Source organism: Astyanax mexicanus, chromosome 15 (genome assembly GCF_023375975.1).
Source record: "Astyanax mexicanus isolate ESR-SI-001 chromosome 15, AstMex3_surface, whole genome shotgun sequence".
NCBI classification, from domain to species: Eukaryota; Metazoa; Chordata; class Actinopteri; order Characiformes; family Acestrorhamphidae; genus Astyanax; species Astyanax mexicanus.
This window is the reverse complement of record NC_064422.1, coordinates 12,313,452-12,336,668: the sequence shown is the minus strand read 5'-3', so window position 1 is coordinate 12,336,668 and position 23,217 is coordinate 12,313,452. Positions and strand designations below refer to the sequence as shown.

The window sequence follows — 23,217 nt, the reverse complement described above, 5'->3', positions numbered from 1 at the left end:
CAGTTTTAGTGAAATTCATATAGGAAGGTGGACAGCATATTTTTTGTAACTCTATATAACTATATATATATATATATATATATATATATATATATATATATATATATATATATATATATATATATATATATATATATATATATATATTTCTCTGCAACACACTTACCTTTAAGGGATGGTTAAGGCCAATTAAAGTAACAATTTCTTTTGAGAGGTTTTATGAGTTGGCGGATTGCTATTTCAATGATGCAGTTGCCTGGACATGTTCAATGCTTCCATAAAAATGGGGATGCACTCGCAAATGAATGTTCCTGTGGTGAGAATTCACTGCCAAGATAACGATGAACGTCTGACTGTCTAGGTTGTATTCAGTCAGTTTATTTATTCTATAAATAAAAAAATAAAAAAACATGCAGAGCTTTCAGACCTCAAATAATGCAAAGAAAACAAGTTCATATTCATAAAGTTTTAAGAGTTCAGAAATAATCAATATTTGGTGGAATAACCCTGGTTGGTTTTTAATCACAGTTTATTTCATGCATCTTGTCATCATGTTCTCCTCCACCAGTCTTACACACTGCTTTTGGATAACTTTATGCTGCTTTACTCCTGGTGCAAAAATTCTAGCAGTTCAGTTTGGTAAGAATATTACAAGAATATTAAAAATTGTGATAAATTCTGAAAAAAACATTTATGTCACGTTTTCTCACTGAAAACTGAAGTCAGACCCTTAATATCGGCATGACGATGACTACAAAACAATGCATGACCTGGTTTGTGTGCTCTTTTGGTTTAGTTTTCATTAATAATAGTCAATGATGAAAAGTCAGTGATTATTTTTTTTTACATTGTACATTAAAGTCATTTATTTCAAAACAGCAAGGGTTCTCCTTTTTCCATCACAGGGTCTCTTTAACAGAAAATATTTTTATCAAAACATACAATAATGTAGAGAATTGAAAATAAAATAAATGTAATAAAATCTTCACTGCTCATCTCTCCGGTTTCTTCTGATGAAATCTCCGGCTGTGTCTCTGTGTGAGCTATAAAAGTGGTGGGTAACAGTGAAATAAAAGCCTTAATGAACCTGTAAATTCTAATCAAGCTAAATAAAGCTTTTAAAAACAGATTTTTATCAACTTCAAACAGTTACTGATAGGTTTACTAACATATTTCCAAATTAAAGTAACCTTCTTGAAAAAGACAAATCTTTTTTTATTTGAAAAACAATTTTTACAGCATGGTACATCTAAAAAAAGAAAACTATCCTAGTCAATTAATAAACCAATAAATAAATGAATTAAATAAATAAATGAATTTCACTGAAAAGCTGGAAAATTAAAACTATCCCAATCAATAAACCAATCATCCAACCAAACAATCAGCCATTCTATAATAAAAAAAAATCTGGACAATTAAAACTATATTAAAAGCAAATAAAACAAGCATTACATCAACAAATTAATGAAAATATTTAGACATTTTTTGTATGATGTTTTTTTGTAAGTATTATATGTTACACAATTAAAATAAATGTAAAATAAACATTTGAACAGGTTGACTGTGGAATATGAAGGTGAACATTGCATAACACGCTGCACAGTTACTTTACATATAACAATATATAATCAGTCAATCAATCAATCAATCAACCAATCAACCAATCAATCAACCATTCGAACAACCTTTAAAAAAATAAAAATAGTAAATACAAAAAATATATTTAAATAAATGGCACTGACAAATCGGGACAATGAAAACTATCCTAATTAGTCAATCAATCAATCAACCAACCAACCAAACAACCAATCAACCATTCAATCAGGCTCTAAAAATAAAAATAATAAATACAAAAAAAATAAATAAAAATGCCACTGACAAAGCTTCACAATTAAAAATATCCCAGTCAAGTAGCCAATCAATCAATCAATTAAATTAATTAATCCTCAAATAATTAAATACTGTAAATGGCACTGACATGGCTGAACAATAAAAACTTTCCCAATCAAACAATCAATCAATTAACTCAAGCAACCAACAGACAATTCAATCAATCATTAATAAATACAAACAAATAAATAAATGGCACTGACAAATCTGGACAGTTAAAACTATCCTAATTAATAAATAAACCAATCAATCAATAAATGAATAAATTAACTTAAATAAATCAATGGCACTGGCAAAGCTGGACAATTAAAACTATCCCAATCAATCGGCCAATCAGCCAATCAACCAACCAATCAATAAATCAATCAATCAATCAATCAATCAATCAATCAATCAATTAATCCATAAATGATTAAATACTATAAATGGCACTGACAAAGCTGAACAATAAAAACTATTCCAATCAGTGAATCAGTCAATCAATCATCCAAGCAACCAATTAACAATTCAATCAAGCTTTAACAAACACAAGTCAATCAATTAATAAAAAAAATAACTTAAATTAATAAATTGCATTGATAAGGAGTGAAACAGTCCCTTTTCAGCTGGATTTTAAAGAGGAATTTATGAACACTTGTGCTAAAGAGTCAAACTTCATCATCATCATCATCATCATCATCATCATCATCATCATCCTACATCATAATACCAGAACAATTTTTACCACAGTGAATTTTTTTTTTTTTTTTTTTTTTGGACAACATTTTAAAAACCCACCGAGAAAAAAAAAACACAACAGCTTGTTGATCCTCACAGATGCTGTGGAGAACCGAACATCTCCAGAAACGCCCACACACGGACCGGACACGCCCACAAAATCATCTTAATTACAGCGCTGGGTTATCCACATCTATTTACACAATCACCTTTAAAAATCAGTTCACACCTGTGTGCTCAGGTCAGATGGCTTCAGTACAGTACAGATTACGTCATAATAACTCATAATAACTCATATGAACTCATAATAACTTATATTAACTCATATTAACATTTTATTTCTCTTTTTATTTATTGTGACATCTTGCAACACTGAATTGTAGGAGCTTCAATATGAAACAGGTTGAGTCTCCAGAGTTGAACCATCTCTAGAGTCGAACCAGACTGACTCTGATTCTTCATTATTATTATTATCATTATTATTATTATTATTATTATTATTATTATTATTATTATTATTATTATTATTATTATTATTATTATTAACATTAACAACCTTCCAAAAATCAGGATTGTATTCGGAGTGAATCGTGGACCGCCGATGGCGTGCAGAGTGTATTTTTTTTATATATATATTTTTGTTGCCAGCGTTTTTTGCTCAGTCAGATGCTTTAGACAGATTGTGTCATTGTGCAGTTTGAGTAGAGGACATACTGTTCGGTGATCCTGTCACAGTACTCTGCAGAAAAAAATAAGTAAAATAAATCAGTAGAGCAGTTTATTCACAGGCTGGCGAGCCTTCATCTCATCTTCCTCAGCCTCATTCGATTTTCTTTATCGCGCTTCTTCAGGCCGCTGACGAACTGCGAGAACAGGAGCTCCTGGTCTTTGGGTTTTGGGACCTGTTTGAAGCGAGGGTCTCGGCTGTACTTCTCCGAGAACTCTTTGAAAGTTGACCTACGAGAGACAAAGCGGGGGAATAAATCATGCATGTTCTTACAGACCACTGGAGACATTCAATTTTCCATTTCACCAGTGAGAAGATTCACCACTGTTCAATCTGAGCACCTAACGCCAATCTGAGCTGCTGCTGTTTTTGTGCTTTAATGCAGGTTTTATGCAGTTATTGTACGTTTTGTGTTTCAATTTGGTATATTGAAGAGTATATATGTGTGTGTGTGGGGGGGGGGGGTAGTATGTATCTTTATTTAAAAAACTTCTCAGCAACCTGAGAATCTGAGAATCTCAGACTATGAAGGAACACATAAGGAATCATGAAGTAATGTATTAAAAGTGTTAAACAAACCAAAACAACAAAATACTCATTAAAGACGCATTTAGTTGCTCTTATCTAGGGAGCTGTCAGCTTGTAATTTTGCTCTTCCTTTCCTTTCCTAGTCGTTTAGAAATTACAACTAACTGGAGAAATTTCTTTCTCTGCTAGTGTGTATCTGATCCACTCGTATCGTCAGCACTACACACCTCTAATTGCCGCTAACCTACGTGCTGCTAACTGACAAAAAACACATTAAAAACCTAAAATGAAACTGGAGGAGAATGCACATTCTCATGATCAAGTCACATTTAGTATATCACGGCAAATAACTGAACAAAAGAAGGGGGTATATATATATATATATATATATATATATATATATATATATATATATATATATATATATACAGGAACACAGGTGACAACAATCAATACTCAGGTGACTGAGAGCGAGTGAGTTTCATGTTATTATGGGAAACTATGTGGAGTCCAGATCAGCCTGGGAGACAGAGTAAAGCGTGACAGCATTCTAGGAATTTAGGACTAATTGGAGAAGGAAATATCTCACTGCCAGACAGTGTTTAAGAACTCCAGCAGCACTAGCACACACAAATACCTCATACACCACCAATCACAAGTGTCACTAACCTAAGTGTCGCTAACTGACAAAACACACATTAGAAACATACGTACACCTATTAGTATATCATGGCAAATAACTGAACAGAAGAAGGGGGTATATATAGACATGAAAACAGGTGAAAACAATCAATAGTCAGGTGACAGGTGAGAGCAGGTGAGTTTCATGTAAGTGGAGTCCAGATCAGCTTGGTAGACAGAGGGAAGCGTGACAGCACTAACACCTCATACACCACCAATGCATCACAAGTGTCGCTAACCTAAGTGTCGCTAACTGACAAAAAAGACCTTAAAAATATTTTAGTATATCCTGGCAAATAACTGAAATAAAAGAATGGGGTATATATAGAGAGGAACACAGGTGACAATAATCAATACTCAGGTGAATGAGAGCGAGTGATTATGTGGAGTCAAGATCAGCTTGGAAGACAGAGGAAAGCGTGACAGCATTCTAGGAATTTAGGACTAACTGGAGAAGGAAATATATCCTTGCCAGACATTGTTTAAGAACTCCAACAGCACCGCTGTATCTAATCCACTTGTACCATCAGCACAACACATACTAACACCTCATACACCACCAACGCATCACAATTGTCACAAGCCTAAATGTTGCTAACTGACAAAACCACACATTAAAAATGTACATACACCTATTAGTATATCCAGGCAAATAACTAAAACAAAAGTAGGGGGTATATATAGACAGGAACACAGGTGCGAGTGTCATGTAAGTGAAGTCCAGATCAGCCTGGGATGCTCCTCTGTCTCTCTCTTGTGTCTTGTATCACTTTTCAATCATTAGCTGAACATCTCAGAGACATTTCCCATCTTTTTAGTGCAAATTAGTGCACATTTATCCTCATATATTTTTCATTTGGCCAATCCTCAATCCAGCTGTAGCTCCATATCTAACTGTGTCCTGTAAATGAAGCAGGAGGAAGATCATTATGAAACAGGAGCAGGAACTTTATTCAGGAAGCAACAAGCTAGACTTCAAACAGCGTCCTGATCCCAGCAGAGTCTGCAGGACTTTCATCGCCTCCGTCAGGGAGCTCACACAGGAAACAAGGTTATCATCAAACATACAAACTCAAAGAAGCTCAGACCTGCAGCACACATCTCATTAATTATTCACTCAATACCTGCAGAAATAAGTCAGGGGTCATGCATGTGGGGCCAGAGATCTTTCATCAATACATCCAGTGAGACATAAAAAAAAAAATAGACTTTTCAATTATTCAATTTTAGAAAAAAATATTGCATAAAATAAGTAGGATTGCCAAACATAACTAAAATAAAAAAAAATATATATATATGCATATATTTTCCATAAGATACATGTAATAACAGTGTAACTACTGATTAAATACACATTGATGCAGCTTTATTACAGCTGTACTACCATTTAAAATTTACAGTATCAGTCAAAAGTTTTTTATTTTTTTAATTGATCTGTAGTCATTCATATGAAAAAACAAAACTTTTTAGTAAATAATTCTGCATGTGTTATTGTAAAATAAGTAAGATTGAACAACTAAAAAAAAAACAAAATTAATATTTTTTCATAAAATACATATTCAGTACAATATTCAGTACATGTTAAAATAAAAATGTTTACACTATACATTTATAAACTATAAACTGCAAAGCATAATAACTTCATAGTCAAAGATTACATAAGAACATTAAATAAGCTACACTGTGAAAAAAAAAGAAAGGTTACACTTTATAATAAGTGTAATAAGTGTAAATAGTGTGTAGTTACTCATTAACAACATATGTAATAACAGGGTCATACATATATGTGGGCAAAAAGATTCCTCTCTAATCATAAAAAACACAATGAATGAGAAGAGGTGTGTCCAAACTATTAACTGGTAATGAAATCCTTGCAGAATTGGTAGATAAAATTAGTTAAAACATATAATAATTAATGCAATCCACCTTTACATTTCACTGATTTATTCGTTTTTATGTAGATAAAATGACATCACACAAAAAAAAAAAAAAATCTTCAAATTTTCTTCTAATTCTAAGGCTAATTTTGAGAGGGAATATTGCAGGAAACATATTATAAAAGTTTACCAGTAAGTTTTTGGTACCACTTTAAAATAAGACTACCTTTATAAAGGGTTTATAAATGGTTTACAATTAGTTTATTATTGGTTACTTATTAGGTTGTAAATGCCTTAAAAATTATCAATAATCAGTTAATAATAACACATACGTAGAAAGGGCAACAATGACCTGTTGTTTGCCAAATAGTGAACCCACAGCCATCTATACTGTTGTTATAACTGATTATTAATGATTTTTTTAAGGCATTTACAACCTAATTAGTAACCATTAATAAACTAATTGTAAACCATTTATAAACATTTTATAAAGGTAGTCTTATTTTAAAGTGGTACCAAGTTTTTTAGTTTTTTTGTAAAAGCTTGTAAATGAAATGAACAGAAACGTACTTGGACGTGATTTTTGACTCTTCCAGCAGCTTCCGGAACTCTTCCTTTCCCTGCTGCAGTTTGCTCTTCCTCTCCTTGTACTCTTCTTTTATCCTGGCTTTGACGAACTGATCGAAAATCTGCGGAGAAACACGGAGACAGAAGTGGATGAGTGGCGAGGTTCTGTAACAAGGTCACTGTGAACAACATCAGCAAGAGGCCGGGGGCGTGAGGAGCTGAGGCCGAGGTGCATGCTGGGAGTCTGAGGCTCAGTTTACCCTTAGAAACCTACGAACGGATTTTCCTTCCAAAATCGCGCCTTGTGTTCTCAGTTTAATTACTCAGGAATCCCTTCACACATCAACATAATCCATATATGGATAATATTATTTACCTTTAGTGCTTCAAGCATATTTATATGATGTTTCAAACCAAATAATTTCAGTAAATAAAGACTCAAAAGTGTCCACAGAAAATGTGTGAAACTACCTGCTTTACTCAAACTAAAGCTAGGTATGGTGTGCGCACTACTTTATATAGTTTTTATTTTACTTGCACTTTTTTACTTAGTAGTTATTTTGCACTAAACATTTTTATTTATTTAGACAAAAAAAAGTTTACATTTTTGTATATAGTTTACTATAGTTTTCTTTGTGTGTCCTGATCCTCAAAATACCGAAAGGCATAGGCTGCTCTGAGTGTCAGTTTTTAATAAGTTAATCTACATGTATCCTAGAGGTGTGATTATTGATTATCAAGAAAAATAAAATAAATCCGCCTGATGCTGTTTCTCCATGTATTTTATCAAAGTAATAATTAACAGGCCATGTAATAAACTATATATCATCAATGTTCTTATGCTTTTTTGTAACTCATTAACACTCTAGTCTAAACATTTTTGAAAAGATATCTTAGGTGTAAATATATATTTAAAGTCTAGACATTCAAAAAAACAGGCGCTTGGTAAAATTTTGATCAAATCATGATCAGTTCCGGGAAAGTATAACAATTCTGCTTCCTTTTACATTTGAAATTATTATATTTTTGAGCAGCCGTATGTCTTCTGGAGTAAAAGAGATCAGGGCATGTGTCTGTCTGATATAATTACTGTGTTATAAGACCTGAAAAAGAGGAACTGAAAACAAAAACGGAGAAGAAAAAACACACCAAAACAGACTAGAGTTGTAATGGTTAAGAAGGTCAAGGTGAGGGTAAGAGCTGATCCGGTGTCCTACCTGTTTACGCTCCTCCGGACCCAGCAGGAGGTACCGAGGATCAAATACGATTTTGTGTAATTCCTTCTCCCACGTAGAGAAAGCGGAAACCTGACGACGAGACGGGAAAAAACACACACAGCTCTCTCAGACACACAGCAATAACACAGGCAATCATATCAGACACCCGGGGGTCAGCTAAAATCTGTTTACTGGGGTTCCAGTCAAATAAACAGCGTGGAGAGAAGAATTAGATAAGAGGATCCTCTTCACCTGCAGGAGATTATTTCAATAGAGTGCTTTCTTTCACAATGTGTTCAAGAAGGTGGTGTTGACCTTCAGTTTAACTCTGGAAAACATCTCTGAACACAGTTTAATACACTCTTCTAACTATGCTAAATCAAAAAAAAAAAAAAAAAAAAACTCTGTTCTTCTGGTCTTAAAGTCAATTTATGCTTCTGTAAACCAGGATAAGTTGAATTTACTTAAAAAAAAATGAGGAAATCGGTTGCCTTAAAAAGTTAAGTCATAGGTGAAGAAAACTTACGTTAGTATAACTAAAACATCAAGTTATTACAACTAAAGGGGAAGTTGATTTAACTTTTTTTTTTGTTATACTGTATGACCGGATAAGCTGAGTTTAAGTTGAGCCGGTTTGCTCAATTTTTTTGGTAACACTTTACTTGGATGGTCCATTTTATGCCCTTGTTGATGCTCAACTGACATTCAACTAACACTGAATTGAATGTCCATTAAATTTAACTTAACACTATGTTGAAAGTAAATGATTCAAAATAGAACCTAACCCTACACCTAACCCTAACCTTAACCCTTAATCAACCATAAAATCAAACCCTACACCTAACCCTTACCCTAACCTTAACCTAAGCTTAAAATCTAACCCTAAACTCAATCCTAAAATATTAAAATAAGCGTTTGGATTAGAGTTGAATGTAGGGTTATATTTAATAGAGAATCATTTACTTTCACCTTTTAGTTAATTTGCATTTAATAGACATGTAGTTGAATGTCAGTTGAGCATCAAAGAGGCCATCAAATGGACCATCCAAGTTACCAATTTTTTAAAGTAATGAGGAATGAAAACTTGAGTTAGCATAGATTAAAACATCAAGTTTTCACAACTAAAGGAGAAGTTGATTTATTTCTAAGGTAGCCCAGGGGGAATCACTACACACTGATGGTGAGCGTTAGTCAGAAACCCCAAGGGGTTTTCAGGAGAGAAATCTGTGTAAATTAGTATCCAGAGCTCGTTTGACTTTAAAAGAAAGTATTTGTTTTATCACAGTTTTGTTTACTTAGCTTAGCTTTACTTAACTTTACTTAACTACCCAACAGCAGGACCTGCTGAATAAGAAATGTCTCTTAAAATGCAACTTATAACCGTAGCTCCTTATGTATAAAAATAGACCAGAAAATAGACGTTCATTGGAAGTGTGCCTTATACAACGGTGTGCCTTATAGTGCAAAAAAATACAGTCATTTGTTTGAGTTTAAGCTAATCGTGGTATTAATTACAGTGTTTAGCTGTTAGGCTGCTCACCCCTCTCTCCAGCAGCATATCTCTGAAGTGTGTGATCCGCAGTTCGAGAGGTAGAACCATCTGATTAGATGTTTTGCATCGTTCTGTGTTGTTTTCATCGCTTGCTGGAACACAATCCATCGGTTCCTCCAATCTTAACGGGAAACAGAAAGGGTTAAAGAAAAGATATCTCATTAACATCATCAACATCATCAACAAGTCCTGTAAACAATTCAGGGCAATTCATTCGTTATTAATCCAAAAAATTTAATCTGTTCAACAAAGAGGGCCCTATATTAACGATCTGTAGTGCACCAGTATATATTGTATATTGCGCATCGTGCAGCTGGATTTAAAGCGTGTCGTGTGTCTTTGGTATTGTAAGGGTGCAAAATTTACACCTGGCATGGACTAATTATCTTAATTAATCATGGATGTGGTTAATTTTGGGTGCAATGTAAAATAAACTATCAGTGTGTCACCTGTCATTCCCTTTGACTTTGGGGTGTTCATATCTTAACAGCGTGACACTTTTTTTGCATCTCAGCAGAGAATACTGAGCTGCTGGTTCACATTTAAGGGAACAGCAGTGTTATTTTAATTCTTGATGTAAAAGGTATATTTATGCTCTGCATTGTGAATAATGCTCCTGCTTGGCTACGATAGGATTGGGTGGCTGATTGTTGACTGTTGTCAGGGTTTAAATCAGTCAGTGGAGCTCCTGTATTTCCTGCTGCCAGAAATGTACCTGAACACACTTCACTTCCAGACCACCACACCCATCAGTGTAGATAAATTCTTAAAAAAATGTTATTTTAACTATGTGGTAGCAAGGTGTAGAAATAGACTGTTGATGGGTGTTACTGTAATTCAACACTAGTCTAGATTTGAACTATACAGCATACTGAATGGATATTTTTTTACGATTAGGCTTGTTCTTTAAATAACTCCTAGGGGAACCTACCCTTTAAGGGTTTGATCTAATAGTTAATCCACAGTATCATAGTTTGGAGCTGCTTTTCTGCCTTGGGAGCAGTAGGGTTATGGACTTTGGAGGCCACCACTGAAAAAGCTCAGTCACCAGTCATTAGTTTTTTATTGGTGCATCAAACCTTCAGAAGAAGCTGGTCAGCAGATCTCAAGGCTTTGAATGGAACATATAACTGAAATAGTTACTGAAATACTATATTTTCCAGCACTTTGGCCAAGAAGAATGAATTAACCTTGATTATATATCTCAAATAGCCAAAAAAACTTTTTTTGATCTCAGATGAACTTGAGCTCCTTCTATGAATTGACATAAGGTGCAAAATGGGCCAGTTTTCTAAGCTTACATTCTGCTAAATGTCTAAGTTTCTAAGTTACTAAAATATTAACAGATAGTTAGTTCCCATTTTAGTTTGCATAAGAATTTAGTTCAATTTCTTTTTGGAATAACTATTTGCTGGGAAAATCCTGGGAAAATAATAAACGAGAATTATGTGTATAGCAGTAAAGCAAGGAAGCAGGAAGCAGCCTCAACTATTCCAAAGGAACACTGATGTCCATTTGAATTGTGTTCACTTAATGGCCAGAAAACCAATGAAAGAATGTTCTGTGGGCAAATTAATCCAGAGTAAACACTAAATTTCAGTACAAAATTGATGCCAGCTGTTAAGCATGGGGGTGGCAGCATCATGATTTGGAGCTAGTTTGCTGCCTTAGCAAAATAACTGATTGCCAGCATCAATTGCTGCAACACATCCACTGTCTTATTAAATGTTATTGGGAATTAAAAAGTTTAAAACATCACATCTGTCCTTAATATTGTGCTGAAAATAATATTCTTGGTATTGAAAAATTTAACTATTACTTCAACATTGTTGATGTTACGTCAACACAGATGAACAAATGGTTTTGTTTTAAAGTTTTGAGTTTTAAACGAAGCAGAATTTATGTTTGGAATTGATCTGTTCCTGGAAAAACATTGAAAAAGAATCATGTGCATGGCAGGATAGCAAGGAGAAGCCACTGTTCTCCCAAAGGAACTCCACTGCTGTCCATCTGAATTCCATTCAAGACCACATGAATAAGCCAGAAAACCACTGGAAGAATATGCTGGGGTTTAAATGAGAATAATTAAGTCTGCATTTCAATATGAGAACATAATTCCAGCTGTTAAACATGGGGATGGCAGTATGGGCATGGATTGGAGCTGGTTTGCTGTCTTGGGATCAGAGCTGCTTCCCAAATAAATAATTTGTTTACTTGCTGCAAATCAAGCCATTGGCGCCTCCAGTCTTACTGGGAAACAAAATGGACAAAACATAAGATCTGTTCGATATTGCACACTTCAAACGATTGATCCACATTAAAGTTTTAATAAGAATTTAGTTGAAATGTGAAAAAAAACATTTAACAAGAATTATGTGAAATTGTAGGTTAATAAAAATGGAGCCATTACTGTTCCAAAGGACTTCATTAATATGCCAAAAAAAGTTTTGTGGGCAAATGAGTCCATTACAAATCAATTTGGTTTAAATGAAAACTATGATTTTGCCAAAATCAAACACCAAACACAGAATTGTAGAAATTCATCCAACTGTTAAGCATGAGGGTGGGAGTATCATAATTTGGCCGGTTTGGTGCATTGGGATGAGCATGGCTTACCAATTTCTCAATTTAGTCCCTAGTTGCAACACATTCCATTGGCTCATCAAATCTTACTGTCTATTAAAAATGGGGAAAACATAAAATATTTTTTACATAAATGTCCTAAAAATATAATGTTGGATTTTCCAAACTTTAGCTTTTTGACTTTCAACATATTGGGTATTATTTCAACACAACAAAAAGCAAAAAACAAGGTGTGTATTATAATGTATATATAGATTAATTAGCCAAAGGAAAACTGTTGTTGAACATCTGGAATTTTATCACAATCAAGACGACACTGCATGGAAAAAGATGGAAAATTTAACATTTTAGTTTAAATGAAGATCTGAAGAGTTGAAATCAGATGTTTTTGAAGAAAACCCAACACTGCGTTAAATTTCACTTCCCCGACCTGTTAAGCATGGGGGCGGGAGTGTCAGGTTTTGAGATGGTTTGCTTTGCCTTGAGCCCAAAATCTAATTTAGCCAATTTAAGTTTATTCAATTGTTGCCACACAATCCATTGGCACCTTCAGTCATACTGGGAATTCAAATGTCCTGTATCCATTCCAAACCCGTTTCTGTGCCCAGCAGTGCTGCATGCATTTACTAAATATTTATGTTTATTTTGGTACCACTTTAAAATATTATATTTATAAAGGGTTTATAATCAGTTCATAAGGAAGTTTATTAATGGTTAATAATGAAGTTGCAAATACTTTAAAACACAATTAATAAGCACTTAATAAACACATTAATAGAATCAACAATGGGAAAAATAACTTTTTAAACATATCTAATAATAATAAATAATATAGAATGCCAGTTTAGTAAATTAATATGTTATTCTAATTAAGTATTAATATTAAATTAAAGTTATTAACAGATATGCAAAATAATGCTGACTGATGGAAAAGACAAAGTAGGAATAGTATCTAGTAAGATCTGAGGTTTAACAGTATAAATGGACGTAGAATCACAGTATCACTATTTGATGACATGCCACTGTTGCCCTTCTTATGCATGTGATATAACTGCTTGTTAATGGTTTATGACCTAATTAATAACCATTAATAAATTCCTTTTTAAACTTAAATTCTCTAAACCCTTTATAAAGCAGCCTTATTTTAAAGTGGTACTGTTTTTTTTTTTTTAACTATATTCTAAAAACGTAGCAGCTAAACGGCACCAGGCTAAGCTTTTATAAGATCACGCCACATTAAATCCCTTACACTTGGGTCGAGCTGTATGTAAATGAATGCTGTACTTGTTACTTCAACATACAGGCTGTTAATTCGACACTGGGGATTTTGTTGTGTACTGTCTGCAGATTAACAGATGGTTAGTCCACATTTAAGCTTCACTTAGAATTTAGTTGAAATGCTTATTATTGAAATTACTCAGTCCCTGGGCTCCAGCTTTGACTTCACTTCAGGAAAAATAACAGATTGAACATAAGCTGTGTGGAAATGAAATAAATAAAACAACTTTTTCACCGAATGCAAATAAGAAATCTCCTCGCAATGCAAATTCTGGGGACCTGTTGCACGCCCTGCTGTCTAAACACACACGAGGAGCATCTTCAGAAAAAACAACTGTTTAAGGTGGAATTTCAGCAAGATCACTGTTAAGTGTCGGGGCTTCATGACCCTTCAGAATTTCTGGAATATAATCAAGAGGAAGATGGATGATCACAAGCCATCAAACCACCAAACTGAACTGCTTGAATTATTTTTTGCACCAGGAGTAAAGCAGCATAAAGTTATCCAAAAGCAGTGTGTAAGACTGGTGGAGGAGAACATGATGCCAAGATGCATTAAAAAACTGTGATTGAAATCCAGGGTTATTCCATCAAATATTGATTATTTTCATGAATTTTAGCTTTTTTTTGTCTTTGCATTATTTGAGGTCTGAAAAAAACAAGTCTGCTTGTTATTTCAGTCATTTCTCATTTTCTGTAAATAAATGCTCTAAATGACAATATTTTTGTTTGGAATTTGGGAGAAATGTTGTCCTTAGTTTACAGAATAAAACAAAAATGTTCATTTTATTCAAATATATACTTATACTCTAAATAGCACAATTAGATAAAATGATTCAGAAACAGAAGAAGTCTCTATTTTATATGTATGTTGTATGCACATTTCATTCATAACAAGCATTAAACAATGCTAGCAGTTCATCTCAGTAGCTAGATAGCTAACCTTCCTGTTCCACCTTAAATGGTGCTAACACTTTCCTCAAGTGATGAATTCACCTGCCTTTAATGCTTCTTCCTCCAGCTTGGAAAGCAAGCTAATCCATGCATCAATGTGTAAAATTCACATATACAGCATATGTATAGTATATGTGAAGTACTGTTATTACATAAACACAAATATAATATATTAAATACATGTTTTATGGACATTTTATTTATAACAAGCATAAAAAAGAACACTAGTACGTCATCTCAATAGCTAGATAGCTAGTTACATAATGCTCCTGTTCCACCTTAAATATAGTACAACATACGGCAGAGACTGCAGCATTTAAGGTGGAGCAGAAAAACAATATATCATGTAAAAGTTAATAATTAATAAACAATTGCAAGACAGTTTTGTGTACAGATGATGGATGAAAAAATGGAACATTTACTTTAAATGAAGATTTGAAGAGTTGAAATCAGATGTTTTTGAAGAAAACCCAACACTGCATTCCATTATATACATTGAATCACTCCCCCAACCTGTTAAGCATGGGGGTGGGAGTGTCAGGTTTTGAGATGGTACAAAAGAGAATTTAGATTTTCCCTATACTGAAGTCCACTGAAGATTTATGTAATTTACATTAGCGGTAATAAATTCTGTCTGCATTACTTGCCAGAAGCTGATTGCTAGTTGCCCCCTGTCATATCAATCATTGCAAATTGCATTTGTGATATGACCCCACAAATTATGTATTCACCCCCATAATAAATGGCAATTTAAATTTGATATTGGTTAATTAGTTCAGAATAGGAGTCAAATAATCCACATGCAGCTTATCATCAGTCTTTTCTGTCTGTATAGAAAAATAGACGACCTACTTGTTACGTTTGGATTTGGATATATGATCTTCCTCATCATCATCGTCCTCATCATCTGATGATGCAGAATTTGAGCCATCATCTGAAGAAAAAAAAGCAAAAAAAGGAAAATGTATTAACATATTTTTCCTGCTTTAATAAACACTTAATTAAAAAAAAAGTTACATTGTTAAATTGGGGTGAGTTTTTAAAGTTCACAGTTTTATAGGGAATTAAAGTGTGTATGACAGTGTGAGTATAAGCAGTGGTGCAGGTATGGGGTGTGTAGTGCATGCCCGTTATTACCATTTATAAAGCCTTTATAAAGGTAGTCTTAAGTCTGCACCGACACAACTGTCATAAGTGTTAAATAACTCAGATTAAACTGAATGCAGTGAGAACAGATATAAAGTGAAAATGCATTGATTAATCTGGATGGATCTGGTTTGCTATACCTGATTTGTTTGAAAGGCTCCAACATCAATAGCCAATCGCCTGACGACTGCAATAAAGCTAAATCAATAAAGATGAACAAGCTTGGGGGAAATCTAGTCAGCCGGGTAATAACATTCAGATGGGATCAAAACTCATTCAATATTTGCAGAGGCAGTCGCATCAGATTAGCCTTTGTTAGCTAATCCACGAGAACAGCAGGTCAATAGTTTTGGGTATTATCCTGTTGCATAAGCGTCATTATGATTATGCAGGGATTACACCGATAGCTCGAGTTCATCAAATTGATAACGGGAACGCAGAGAGATGTAGAAACTTGGCGCTCGTTGTGCTAACACTTCCCTCAAGTGATGAATTCACACGTCTCTCTAATGCTTCTTCCTCCAGCTAGGAAAAAAGCAAGCTAATCCATCTATCAATGGGTAAAATTAACACATAAAGCTCTGAAAATAATGAAGAGAGCAGTTTCTGAATCAGTTTCTGAATCAGTTTCTCTGATTTTGCTATTTATAGGTTTATGTTTGAGTAAAATTAACATTGTTGTTTTATTTTATAAACTACAGACAACATTTCTCCCAAATTTCAAATAAAAATATTCTCATTTAGAGCATTTATTTACAGAAAATGAGTAATGGCTGAAATAGCTAAAAAAGGATGCAATGCTTTCAGAAGTTTTAAGAGTTCAGAAATCAGTATTTGGTGGAATAACCCTGAAAGTTTTTAATTACAGTTTTCATCCACCTTTGCATCATGTTCTCTCTCCTCCACCAGTCTTACACACTGCTTTTGGATAACTTTATGCTGCTTTACTCCTGGTGCAAAAATTCAAGCAGTTCATTTTGGTTTGATGGCTTGTTTTGAAGATCCTTCATCTTCCTCTTGATTATATTCCAGATGTTTTCAATTTGGTAAAATCAAAGTAACGTGCTCTCTTATTTTTTCCCAGAACTGTATACTGTATATTTTATATTTTGTGTCCATTGCTTATATAGAGTGAAGAGATTTTGTGGACTGTTACAGTTCTAGCATGCACCTGAAACCTCAGTAGTACTTTCAGACTCTGCAACAGCTTCTTCCACCAGGCAGTCAGACTCCTCAACACACAGAGCCTCCATTAGCAGACTCTGCAACAGCTTCTTCCACCAGACAGTCAGACTCCTCAACACTCAGACAGAGCCTCCACTACCAGACCTTGCAACAGCTTCTTCCACCAGGCATTCAGACTCCTCAACACACAGAGGCTCCACTACTAACAGATTCTGCAACAGCTTCTTCCACCAGGCAGTCAGACTCTTCAAAACACACACAGAGCCTCCACTACCAGACTCTGCAACAGCTTCTTCCACCAGGCAGTCAGACTCCTCAAAACACACACAGAGCCTCCACTTCCAGACTCTGCAACAGCTTCTTCCACCAGGCAGTCAGACTCCCCAACACACAGACAGAGCCACCACTACTGACTCATCTGCATTCCAGTTCGCCCTCATACTGATTGCACACACCTGGACTCAGCCCTATAAATCCCTCCATCTATCCATCCATATCCTACTATCTATCCATCCATCCATCCATCCATCCAACCATCGCTCCATCTATCCATCATTCCATCCATGGTTAAACACGCCCCTTACCCAGAGAGTCTTTCTTGCGTTTATGTGGAGGATCTTCAATGATTTTATTGATGTCTCCCCGATCTTTTAAATCCACTGGTTTATCCCACACAGACAGCTGCATGGTGGGGTTGAAGAAGAACACTCTGTCGTCTCCTGTCCAAACTACACACCTGCAGATACAAAGAGAGATAAGTGGAAACACTTTTTTACACACACACACACCTGCTGCAGCCTGAGAGAGAGAAGTGAGGCTGACATGCATGCAAAAACACACCGAGCTCTCGCTGCTGAGGGCAAACTGCAGGAAGGACGTTCTCCTTCAACACTTCCTCTCTGTAGAATTAAAAATATGTGACTTTCTGAATAAAGGTGGGTCATTTTTATTAGTCCTGCTTGGGGCACTGGAGCACTGGATCATGCTCTGGAAGAAACAGGAACTCTATAAAAGAAGTTTTGATTGTGTTACAGGTTTGTAATTAAAGAGCATCGATTCGTTTCTCTTTGCTTTGCCTTTATATATAATTTAGAATGTATTAATACATTATTTAGAATTCAGGTTGCTGAAGCTTCTTGAGCTGCTGCTGATGCTGCAGCATTGTCGAGTAGCATCACAGCGCTAAAGCCTCGTAAGAAAGAGCAGCGACTCTGTTCTGACACAGCAGCTCACAGACGCAGCCTTGTGCTGATCCACATCACCCTAGAAATGATGAGGGGAAAGAAAGAGCACCATCTACTGCACTGTACCCACCCAGAGAGAGCAAGGACAACTCTGCTCTCTCAGGGCTCCGGCAGCTGATGGCAAACTGCTTGACCAGGATTTGAACTGGCAATCTTCAGATTATATTGGCAGCGATTTAAGCCCTTAAACCCATTTAAAACGGGATTAGTTAATCAGGGGGTAGTCTGTGAAAAATATTCCACACTTCTTCTCAGAGATAAAATGTTTACATCCGGACTGCAATTGAAAAGAGTTTTTAGTCTGTCTCAATCACATGACATACACACGTTCAGTAGCTCCTCCATTTCCACTCGCTGTTGTGTTTTTTACGTGGATCTCCGTGAAAACGCGAGCCCAAAGTGTAATTACGGTACGTTGCAGTGGACAAATAGCTATTTTATTAAAGGCAAGGAGACGAAACTCAGAGATGTGCGTCCAGGCGGGACTAAAATTACCAGAGGAGCACGGAGTTCAGAGAAAAACAGAAGATAATTCAGCCTGTAATTTTCTCAGAGGACGTCTGAGAAAAACACGTAGATGATCGTTCTGGACAGGAATAAAATCACAGAGGATTAAAAAAAAAACCCATAAAAGAGAAAATTACCCCAGAACCCACTGAGAAACGAATCCTATCCGGATAGAGCTTAAGGCTGGTGGATCATTGACATCGCTTAAGATAACCTGACTGGGAGGTCCCTACTTATAAAGTGTCTACTTAAAAACTCTACTTTTTTCTTGTGCTTTTAACTAAAGCATTTTACCTCACTGCACGTTTATTTTTTACCTTATCTTATTATCATACTTTACTTGTATTTTATATTATTGTTGTTTTAAATTTGTATTTTTTATTTATTTATTTATTTATTTATTTTAAGATTGAAATAAACTAAAGTTTGTTTGAGGATAAATCTCCAGTAAGAAGGAACATTGGTGACTTTACTATATCTAGAACTTTTCCTTTGAGACACTTCTAAACTCCCTCCTAGTGAAGGTAATTCATTCATATGTCATCCCAAACCCAAAATGCCTCTATTGTTGCTCGTCCAATAGAGGAATCGTGTATTCCTCAGGAGTCCACAAAGTAATTTGATGTGACTTCAAGCCAAGCATGACAAACAAATTCTGACATTTCATTTTGACTCCCATCACCGGGTCTGAGCTGCCTTCTGAGGCGAGGCACACCGGCTTTTAGATATTAAACCATCTTTCAATAAAGCCCCCGTCTTCTTTATATGCCATTATTCATATTGCAAACAGATGGCAGATGGTGGACCAATACCCCATTTGTCCTTCCTGTAACTTTGTTACGAGTCTCCGCTCTATCATCTCAACTCCTCAGACGTCCCTGCAGAACAGCAGCTTAAGGAGCTGGCTGGCGACCCGAGCGTACTCTACGCCCTAAATTGCCTGCAGGCTTTGTGCTATATGAGCAATGCAGGAAGTAGATAAACACACGGCGGCTGGAGTGAGAGTCGCTCTGATCCACTGTCATCCACAACATGTTTATTGTAAAACCCTTTTCCGAGTGAATTCAGCTCCACCAGTCAACAAAAGCTGACGGAGATAAACCATTACGCCCACCATGGCACAGAAAAAAAAAAAAAACAAAAAAAAAAACACAGGAACAGTCCTGAACAGCCGCTGCTCTGCCAGCCTGAGATGTTGGGCTTGGGGAACAAAGGCATTGTTCTGGTGCAGGACTGGGAGGATGGGGAGAATTCAGTGAGCTCTGGGTCTGGGGCTTTTATGTTTTACTACAGTGCTTATGCATGTATGCATGCATGATTTGCGAATATAAGAATTTGCAAATACCTGTATGTGAAGAAGAAACGAAATATTTTCATTTGATTTTGATAGAAGGTTGTCTTTATGACTTTACGACCAGAATATAAACCTAGGAATAGCTAAAAAAATAACAATATATAGAGGTGACTCTTCTTAGATTGCTTAGATGGCAGTTTTGCACATCTTGTCAATATTTCCTTAGTCAGTTTTATGAGGTAGAGTCACCTACCAAATTAGAATTCAGGCTTTCAGTTAACAGCTGTGCTGAACTCGTCAAGAGTTAATTACTTGAATTTACTTGGATTTCTTGCCCTTTAATGTTAAAGTTGCCATTTCATGTTACAGATAAACAGTGAATAGCTCTATTTGAGTAATGTTCTAATCCAGATTATGATAAGCAACAACTACTCAACTAAATAAAGAATAAAAAATGACTTTAAGAACCATTTAAAAAAAGGTCAGTCAATCTGTTAAAAAAAAAAATATATATATATATATATATATATGTTTAAGAACTTTCAAAGTATCCTCAAATGCAGTCACTGAAAAGACCATCAAAAACATTATGATGGTGAAACTGGTACTCATCAGGACCACCCTTGAAAAAACAGGAAGAGCAAGAGTTTCCTCTATTGTACAGGATTAGTTCTTTAAAATTACCAGCCTCAGAAAAATGCAAAAAGGCAAGTTATTTTTTTTTAAGTTACTACATAATTCCTTATGAGTTTCTTCATAATCTGATAAATCACTTCACTATTCATTTATAATGTTTTTGATCAATCTGTAAAAATAAACAGTTATGGCAGTTTTATCAGATGTATAAGATATAAAATATCCAATCCAATGTCTTACAATAGAGCAACCTTAAATTTACTTGCTATATTGATAGTGTATAAATCAATTTTTTGTAGGTAAATTTAGTAAATCTCAAAATATTAAATATATATTAGGGAAAGAAAAAAAGATAGATACATTAATGCAGGACCTCATTAATGTAACTTTTTAATAGGACGAGTATATATATGTATATTTTTACATTAGCAATACATCCTAACTAAAGAAACCCCCATAAATGGTTGCTGTGGATTCCCGAGACATACTATAGTCTTCAGCTTTCTAACTGTCAATCAAATAAATATGCACTATTCTGGATTATTAGGAGGTTGGTTACCATGGCGATCCTGGTACAGGCGTCGATGCAACAGGTCGGTTGTCTTTGGGCGAGCTGTCGATTTCCATGCTGACCTTAAACTGCTCATCCTGGGTATTAAAAACACACATATACACATAAAGGTGAAATCATTTTGCATAGTTTATTATTCTATAGAAGCTAAAAACCTGTTTCTGCCCGCACTGTAAAATCTTATTTAAGAAGTATGCACACTGATTTGCTGTATGTTGCATTAACCAATGCTCTTTAGGAAAGTGTGTCTACACTGGAGGTTAATTAAATAAATTCACAATTAAGAGCAATTGCTTTCATTTAACACTGATTTAGGCCTAATTATCTATTTTGAGCATATGTAATAATCTATGTCATGTTATTTACATATATTTAAAACATAGGTAACTAGCTTTCAAACAAAACACAAAATATAAGAGCAAAAGTGTTGAAGAATAAAATATAGCTCTGGAAAAAAAATAATAATAAGAGAGCACTTATAAATGATGAGTTTCTTTGATATTCTACTAATTAAAAAATCTGGAATATAATCAAGAGGAAGATGGATGATCACAAGCCATCAAACCAAACTGAACTGCTTGAAATAATTTTTGCACCAGGAGTGAAGCAGCATAAAGTTATGCAAAAGCAGTATGTAAGACTGGTGGAGGAGGACATGATGTCAAGTTGCATGAAAAAAAAAAAAATCTGTAAATAAATGCTCTAAATGCCGATATTTTCTTTTTGGAATTTGGGAGAAAAATTGTCTGTAGTTTATAGAATAAAACAACAATATTCATTTTACTCATGTTCATGTCCAGCTCGTGCAACTGGCTACAGATCCCTATATATTTTAAATATATAAAATATGTGTTTTTTATAATTCTGTGACGTCCACGTTGCTATCTTTTCTCACAGGATGATGAAGTTCAAGTAGCGTTGCTACTGCAAGGGTTAGGAGGCTAATAGCAGAATGTGGAGTGGATATTATTGCGTGATAAACTGTTTAAATGTGTTGGAATCTCAACGACAAGCAGACAGCAGTCAATTACTCAACCCCTGCCCGACCAAATGACACAGATTACCAATTCTCCACACTCAAGCTGCCGGGCAGCAGCAGCCGCCGCCGCCGTACGCCGCGAGTCTGGCCAAATGAATTAGTGTTTTGGGGGAATTGAGCTAATTAATGTAGCCGGACGCTCGTTCCAAACCATGAGCCTACAGGGGACACTGCGGTACACTGATCTCCAACCAGACGATAACAGAGACGTCCTAATTGGACTTCTAAATCTTAGTCTCCATCTACATCGGCTAGAGTTTATTTCTCAGAGAAAAAGACACTTCAAATCAATTTATATCGGACCAGAGAGCTGGAAATGAACCCTTAGAACCCAATGGACAGATTTTCCGTCCAAAATCTCATCTTGTTTTCTCAGCTTAATTACTCAGGATTCCCTTCACACATAAACATAATCCATATATAGTTAGAAAGGGCGGAGCTTACTCTTTCTAAAAATAGTGATTACATTCCAGTGCGGTAAAGCTAAATCTACAAGAAACCCATTGAGAAAAACACCTAAAAAAGTGAAAAATCTCCTTCCCCAAGCAATATTATTTACCTTTAGTGCTTCAAACATATTTATATGATGTTTCAAACCAAATAATATCAGTAACTAAAGACTCAAAAGTGTCCACAGAAAAAGTGTGAAACTACCTGCTTTACTCAGACTAAAGCTATGTATTTTATATAGTTTTTATTTTACTTGCACATTTTTAATAAGTAGATATTTTGCACTAAACATTTTTATTTATTTATATTAAAAAGTTTACATTTTTGTATATAGTTTACTATAGTTTTCTTTGTGTGTCCTGATTAAAATACTGAAAGGCATAGGCTGCTCTGAGTGTCAGGTTTTTAGTATCTACTGTACATGTATCCTAGAGGTGTGATTATTGATTATCAAGAAAAATAAATAAATCCGCCTGATGCTGTTTCTCCATTTTATCAAAGTAATAATTAATAAGCCATGTAATGAACTATATATCATCAATATTATTATGCTATTCTCTATAACTCATAAACA

At 34.9% G+C, this 23,217-nt stretch overlaps 1 protein-coding gene across 1 annotated transcript in view; it reads right to left on the bottom strand.

The window, feature by feature from the left end:
* Positions 1 to 409: 409 nt before the first annotated feature.
* tcerg1l (transcription elongation regulator 1 like) overlaps positions 410 to 23,217 on the bottom strand; it is a 170,009-nt gene continuing 147,201 nt past the window's right edge. The window contains exons 8-14 of the mRNA XM_022669105.2: positions 21,143 to 21,231; positions 17,487 to 17,638; positions 15,424 to 15,505; positions 9,745 to 9,877; positions 8,205 to 8,294; positions 6,991 to 7,109; positions 410 to 3,564 (exon numbers count right to left, since the gene is read on the bottom strand). Coding sequence (XP_022524826.2) covers positions 3,408 to 3,564; positions 6,991 to 7,109; positions 8,205 to 8,294; positions 9,745 to 9,877; positions 15,424 to 15,505; positions 17,487 to 17,638; positions 21,143 to 21,231 — 822 coding nt within the window. The 3' untranslated portion in view covers positions 410 to 3,407. The remainder of the gene's footprint in view (positions 3,565 to 6,990; positions 7,110 to 8,204; positions 8,295 to 9,744; positions 9,878 to 15,423; positions 15,506 to 17,486; positions 17,639 to 21,142; positions 21,232 to 23,217) is intronic.